The sequence below is a fragment of the Echinococcus granulosus genome (genome assembly GCF_000524195.1).
Source record: "Echinococcus granulosus chromosome Unknown EG_S00178, whole genome shotgun sequence".
Lineage (NCBI taxonomy): Eukaryota > Metazoa > Platyhelminthes > Cestoda > Cyclophyllidea > Taeniidae > Echinococcus > Echinococcus granulosus.
The window spans coordinates 66,370-74,156 of record NW_020170558.1 but is presented as its reverse complement, the minus strand read 5'-3'; the positions used below and the strand labels follow the sequence as shown (position 1 = coordinate 74,156).

Genomic DNA, 7,787 nt, shown 5'->3' with positions numbered 1-7,787 from the left:
GATTGAAGAGAACTGAAGCAACCGTTTCAGCATCCTGTGATTTCATGGGTTCCGCCTTAGCCGATTTCGTGAAGTAATCGACCATAACCAAAATTTTTCGGTTTCCTCTCTTGGTGGGTGGAAGAGGACCCATAATGTCTATACCTACTCTTTCCCCTGGAAAACCGGTAGGCATGGGTTGTAAAGGTGCATTGGCTCTGGGTTGAAGCCTTTTAAAACCACTGCAAGTGGTACAGGTTCGGGAGAAATCCCGCACATCTAGGGTGAGCGAAGGCCACCAGTATCTTTTACTCGAGGCATCTAACATCTTTGCACCCACGTGACCGAGTTGCTAGTGTAACTCTTGCAGAACTGCTTGTACTAGTGATCCAGGAACCACTAGACGCTTAGGAGAGTGAACACCTTCTTGGTACCATAAAATCTCATCCTCTAGAGAGAGTTTCGACCACTCCTGCCAAATCCGTCCAGCCGCCTTGCTGGCCGACGTTACCTCTTCCAATGCAGGCTTATGCCAGGATGCCAGGAATTTCTCATATATCAGAGCAGTGTCAGGGTCAGTACTCTGCGTATTTCTCCAATGATGTCTGGCAGGATCGCTCAAAAATACGGTGTGCACGACAGTCACCTGAATCTGCTTAAGTCGGTCTGCGGGATAGTGCGTCCACATTACCATGCCCTAATCTTTTTCGGTATTAGACCGAAAAGTCATACTGTTGCAGTTCTTCGTACCAGATTGCAACTGAATGATCGATCTCCTTCAGTGTTTTTAACCAGGAAAGTGCCACACTGCAATCACTCCAAACTCATATTTGAGTACAATCTAGAAGCCTGCAAAAGATTTTCGCAACAATCTACTCCACTCTGCCAATCGTAGTCAAAAATTATCCTCTGGCCTACCTCAAGTTCGACGAACATTCAGAAGCATGACAATGAGACCCTCTCAGTCAAGCCTATATCAACCAAGTAAAGACCGCATTGCAAACACTCTAACCGCACATTCGAGTACGATGTGCAAGCCTGCAAACCAATTTCGCCAAAATCTACTCCACTGTGCCAATCGGAGTCAAAAATTATACTCTGGCCTACCTCAAGTTTAACAAACTTTCGGAGGCATGACTATGAAACCCGCTCAGTCAAGGCTATTTGAGCCAAGTAAAGACCACGGTGCGATTACTCTAACTTGATATTTGAGTATGATCTACAAGCCCGCAAACGAATTTTGCATAAATCTACGGGACTGTGGCAATGGAAGTCAAAAATAATACACTAGCCTAACTCAATTTCAGCAGTCATTTGGAGGGATGTCAAGGAGACCCGTTCAGTCAAGCCAATATCATCCAAGTAATGTGCACACTGCGAACACTCTAACCTCACATTCGAGTGTAAAGGACTTTCTTCAAGCCGACTTTGCTATTCCAGAAACCGTTGAAAACTAATCACTATCCTAACTTCTGTTTCATTGTCATTCTCAGGTAAGCCTTTGAAGGGCCGGATTATAATAGGACGTTAGCAGCTTGACGTGAGCCGATTTGGCTTTGCCATAATGCGGTTTAGAGAACGTCGTTCCACTCTCCGATAATCTGCCGACTGTATTGGCAATGTGTGATTCGCGCCTGATCGGATTTGCTTTCACTTCGTTTGCGTTTACTGGAATATACTCCTTTCGTCCAGTTTAGGTGGAAAATAATATTCACGTGTGATTTGCGCAAGAAGACATTTAATCTCCTTTCTGTTCAATTTAGTGGCTAAAACCTCACTCATATATATATATATATTAGAGCGGTATATGGCCATGGTTCCAAGTTTGTTTGTGACGAATTCTGAAGATTGCATTCGGAAAGCTGCCCTGATCTACGCAGTAGCGATTGAATTTGCTAGCATGCTGGCTAAAAGGTGAGCTACTACCCTGGTCAACATATTCCACTTGTACTATCTGCAGAATTTCCCATACAGCTATACTCAGCAATAAGCACACATGGAAGCAAGGAGCAACGAAAATAAAATGTCACTTACACGTTACAGTACAAAAAATAAAGCAGAAGGATATCTATAAATACTGGTCTAAATATGAAAAAGGAACACAAATGATTTAACAGAAAAAGTGGTTACTCACAGAAGGCAGCGCTGTCTCAGCCGAGTCCCAAACGCTAGCGCGTGCATCCTCAGCAATTATTACTGAACGTCTTTGGCAGAGAAAGCTTCAGTTGGAGATGCATCTACAAGCAGGTCGCAGGCAATCGCACGCATTTCGCTGCTTCTTATGCGCTCCACAAATTTATTATCCATCTTTACAGATGATGAGGCTGTCACAATTACGCCCCACGTTTAATCTTTGAAAACAACGGGTAAAGCGACACCATGTCAAGCATTCCTTAAAGATATACACTTCTTGCATGCAAGCTCTTAAAGTAAAGTAGCAGACAGCAAACTTACCTCTTTTAAACCCCTTGCATACTTAACGAAACGAATGTGATTAAATTACTGGCATATGGAGCAGCACAAATCCAAAACATATCATCAAAACACAACTTCACTTAAAGCGCGGTGGTACGATGGTTAGACACGGGCATACAATCAAACAAACCAAAAAAAGTCAACAACAAAACTAAAACAAACTAAAGTGAAAAATGTATTAAAAAGTTTGTATGAAGTGTGGTTATGCATTTGTTTGCATTATCAATTGCGAAAAAAAGATTTTTTAAATGATCAAAGATTTTGTTAAATCCTTGCTTTTTATAAACATTTTTAACTACAGCAAAATTTGTCTGATGTTTACATGCCTGTTTATCTACCTACCTAACAGCTTTTCGCCTTATTTATCTATCTGTCTCTCAAGCTATTAACGCAGCGTGCAGAGACTTCTTTGAATACGAAAGAAGACACATTACTTGAGCAGAATATATATATTAGGCACAGAGGAGGTGTTTAAGCTACCGGCAGGGTTAGAAGGTTAGCCTACCCAGCGAGGTACAAGAATGCAAACTCACAATTCCAAAAATTACCCCTCACCAATACTGAGGGATAATCCACCATCGTATTGGATTGCCTTTCTTCTCTTTTGAGCGTCGTTATCAAAGTTCTAGAAGGGCAACCTCCCGCGTTAGCCATTACAAGGTAGTCGGTGCTGTAAAGTAACACCTGCGATCCGGCCGAGCCAGTCACCAAATTATTGCGCAACCGAGGTGATATTTGACCTCCACATCATTGATCCACTTTTGATAGCCCTATTAAATTTAGAATTTTGTGCAATTTGGAAACTTTATTTAGAGATGGAGAAACGCGCTGGCCATTATACATGTCCATAGATAGATGTAGGAACACTGGCAAGTCCATGGGGGTGGGGGGGTTGAGCGTCTGTTCCTCCTTGCCACGTTATTCCTACTTTAAAGCGCAGGAAAAGTCTGTAACGGACCTTCCAGATGGTTTACGGCTACTGTCGCTTCAGTAGTTTGTAGCTTTTCTGACATGTTCATAGGAGTGTGACTGTCTGACGGAGCAAAGGGCGTGTAATTGTAGCACTAATTCGTTTTCTGCTATATGCAATTTGGAAGTAGCGTGCGTTTTCCATAGTAACCACGACAGTGTATTTGATGAGGAGGCCAATAAATGGAGATCCCGCTGTCATTCTCCTCGAGAAGACCAGAAGGCGACGACGTTTATCATGCCGAAGGAGGAAGCAGACGAATCACATCTGCGTGTGGTGTTTTTGCGAAGTGGAGAGGCAGACAAATTGAATAGAGTGGGATGAGCAGCAGACGCTCTCCATTCCAATTAGCGTACTTTATAAGGGTGAGTGAGGGTGTGCATTTGTCATCACCTGTAGAAAACACTTTAATGCCACCAAACAGGGCTGATCTGCTATGATGAGATGACCACTCCGCAGAGACTGGTGCATGCAGCAGTGTGGATGTGCGCGCATGCATTTAGAGAGGATGTGCAAGAGCAAGGCTTGCTGCAAGTTGGCAGGGTGTTGTTCAGTACATAGCCTAATTTTCAGTGCTGTGACAGGTAGAGTCCAACCAACAATGTAGGAAATTGGGGGCTGCCATAGGCGAGGACAAGCAGACTACTATACGGGATGAAGTGAAAGGAGGAATGTGCTGGCATTTTAGGCACTAGGGACATTGGTTGTGCAGAAGCAGAGAAGATAGATGAGAAGAAGTAGAAGCAGGAGGTAGAGGACAAAGAGGAGGAGGAGAAGAAGCAGGAGGAGGAGAAAGAAGAGTAGAAGGGGAATAATGGTAGACTTGCTGAACATTACGTCCTGTTTGCTACCCCGAAGTAATTGAGCAGTTCCGTAAGTGTGTCCTTTCCTTCTTTCTCACCTTCTTTTGTCTCCTTGATTTCATCCCTACTGCCCACCTTGCATGTGATATTTGTGCCAATTTTGGACCACCTACTACATCCATTAAAGCAAGGAAATAGGGAGAGAAGAGATTGTCCTGTTTCATGCTACCCGTATTGACTAGGACGATGTTAGTGTGGTGAGAAAAGTAAGCGGACTCAAAGTTCAGGACGTGCATTTACACACGTTGTAGTAATGCCCTAATCAATTCCCCTTTGCATTGCCTACACTCCATTCATGGTCATCGACTGATGGTGAAGAATTGTGCAATGGAGGAGGCTGTCATGTCGTTTTTCGTGATTGCAATCCCATTCTTTGGTAAGACTCAGTATTATTCTACTGATGCATGCTATTTTCTCGTTGCGTGTTGTCAATCGTCAGTTTGACTTCAATGCCAAGGCGAATGGTGAATATCCCATTGTGCTTTTGTTCGTTGCAGTTTATCGGTCACCTGGAGCCTTTCCTATGCAAATAGTGGAATATTGCGAAGGTGATTGTGTTTCACATTGTGGTTGACATGCTGAGTTAAGAGGAGAGATGTGTGGTAGTGAGTGGGACAGTGAATTGAACTGGAGTTGCTTTTGCCTTGTAGATGACTGATCAGTTGGAGAGGGATACGACACAGGTAGGCGCACAATTGAGATGCTCGGATACATGCATTGCATAGGTGTGTGTGCGTGTTTGTAGGTGATTGGAAACTGGGTGTGCGAGAAGGGAAGGCGGTGGTGGAAGGAATGAAGACGAGGGTGAATGTGAGTGGGAGTAAGAGTGAGACCGTAAAAGTTGAAGACAAACAAGAATCACGATAAAAATATGAAGAGGAGGAGGAGGAGGAGGGGGAGGAGAAGGTTAGGTAGAAGGAAGAGGAAGAGACGGAGGTGGTTGATTTTGAGGAAGAGAGGAATAGAGGTTAGAACGGAATAAGAATGGAGAGAGTTAGGTGAATGTGGATGCTGAGAAGGAGGTAGAGGTGGAGTTGGAGGCAAGGGCGGAGGTGGAGACAGAAGCGGAGAAAAGAAAGACGAAGGTGGAGAGAAGAAGAGGGCGAGAATGGTTGAGGCGCAGTTCAAGCTCATGTGAAGAGCCGCCTCCGTCTACCCCGAATCCCTGCATGTGTTCTAAAGAAGACTGAAGCGTTATGATCGAATATACACGTAGCATCATATCGTGAAGGACATTCCAAATATGTGTAGCATCACCTCACAAGTAGTTTTGCTTTTAAAACTATTCGCCTTGCAGAAAAAGCCATCTACAGCAAAGAAATTAGTGCACCAGCACATGATGATAGAAATTGATCGACCCCCTATTATTGCATTGGTTTGCAGCGCTGGTGAATCCACGGTGAAGCACGGCGGAGAATAGGGAGGCAGTTAATGCAAATAATCCCCTTCCATACAGTACTTAATACTGCAAAGTTGGATTGCTTGCACCCCTATTTATTTTCTTCGCTTCCCCTCCATTCGCTGGATCAATCCTACTACTGTAATGACTGTTGCATGTGGAGAGGTGAAAGCCGCACCTAAAGCAGCAGCAGTAGCATCAATGACAAAGCGGATGTTGGACAGTGGATGGTAAATGTAGATGTGGACGGAGAAATGAAGAGCGAAGTGAATGAGACAGAGGAGTCGGAAGAGAGAGGAATGAGATTAAGGATAAGAACGCGGTTAGGCTGAAGTGTACAGTGCTGATCAGGGCATTCATGGTCGCGGTTGGCATTTCACCCTGTGTAACTAGGCCTTTTGAAGCATGCGAATCCTCCACTATTACTTGCGGATATACAGGTGCTGGTGTCTCTTTGTCTGCCACCACTGCCGCTGCTCTTTTACTAGTATATGGCTACGTTGAAGGACCGCTTCTTGAGGACACTAAACGTATCCACTACTCATTTAAAGGAGAGTGCTTTGTGCCAAAGCCACCTCTTCATACATAAAGGAGTTAACGTGCATTAAAGAAACCCAAATATTGCGCTTTCTGTATGAGTATGCATCGAAAATGTCCTTCATGTGCTTCAAATTTGTACCATGCCCTCAATATGTAGCGTATTGTAATAAATTTAAGGTCTAAAAATGCCACAATTGCATTTCTAAATTCTAATAAGGGATCTGGTTATTCCAGAAGCTATGCTGGGCTCAGGAATTCTCCAAGACATCATCCTTCACCATCGTCAAAGCGCTTGTTCTAGCTGCGTACAGTTTACTACGTTGGGATATCACAGTTTCACTGTTCTACATTGGGACCTTAACCATTTGAAGGCAAAACATACAACAATTTGCACAGAAACTTAGCAAAGACTATATTTTGTGAGTCACATCCTCTCGATAGACGTCATCTTTCGTGATGCTGCGCGGATTGAGCTCGGTGAGTTTTCCTCTGAGGTAATACCTCGGCAAATCGCAACATACTTTTCTGCGTTTCGGGCGTTTAAGCTGTTGTCGCAATAGTAAACGAGCCGCGCGTTGTAAGTTTTGAATTCCACATTGCAAGGAAAGTAGCTTCATTAGATCTGCTTGCCTTTACACTTGTACTGTCATACATAATGTTTGCATTACAACCTGTAGATCAAGCCGGATAAATGGAATGTTATGAGGCTTAAAATGGATGGATACAAAATTTTGACGCTCTAGCAAAGTGGGATTAATTTGACTTGGATATTGCGTGACAACCAAGAGCACTAAAATGGGTGGGAATTTCTTGGAATTTCTTCGTGTATTTGCCTCACGCCAAGTGCATTTCGTTGTCCGGCATCACTGTTCGTGATTAGTGGTTGGAATTAGGCCATTTGTTATGACGAGGCTTTCCACGTTATCTGACACAAGACTGAGCAGTCCTGCTTTAGCTAACGCACCTCACTCGGTGGGGTGGAGTGATATCTCAAAAAAGTCTTGCTCACCCAATACTAATGTCGGGGCAAGTAAACTTTATCTCCCTTCGTTTCCCCTTGCCGAATTGGGGTCTCAGATCAGACAGCAAGTCAAGTGACAGTCGCAGAGGCTCTATGAGGGCGCTTCTTTGAAAACGCAGCGGAAGGAGAAAAATGAGAATGGGGAGGAGGAGGAGGAGGAGGCATTTAAGCTTGTAGTGCATTGCCGCATGCCAGCAGTGTCGCATGGAAAAAAAGAAATATTTTTGAAGCTGCGGTGCGTTTGGATGCAGGTAGTATAAGGCTAGCCTATGTCAACGTGCCCTGCCGAACAAACTGGTCTGGGTGGGTGGTAGATTGAATGACGTCTATCAAGCCATTCCTTCGACAACACGTACCCTCAGAATCAGATCATTAGTGGGACGACAAGGAGAATTTACTGAGAAAACTGGAGTCTTCTTTACAAACTACAGTGCAAGCAGAAAGACAGTCGTGGTTTCCGTCTATCACAGAGACGGCCATTCCCACTACTGGCCACATTGCGAGGCCACCGCTAACGGCCAAGCACACGGCTGCTCTCAT

The 7,787-nt window shown here is 44.2% G+C and overlaps 1 protein-coding gene across 1 annotated transcript; it reads right to left on the bottom strand. All coding sequences in view use genetic code 11, as the record gives it.

Moving 5' to 3' along the window:
• Positions 1 to 5,281: 5,281 nt before the first annotated feature.
• On the bottom strand, positions 5,282 to 7,787 carry EGR_09952 (hypothetical protein; the record flags this gene model as incomplete). Its single annotated transcript, XM_024499201.1, has 3 exons — positions 5,282 to 5,473; positions 7,604 to 7,672; positions 7,716 to 7,787. The coding sequence occupies 3 exons, from the start codon at positions 7,785 to 7,787 to the stop codon at positions 5,282 to 5,284; spliced, it is 333 nt and encodes a 110-aa protein (XP_024346385.1).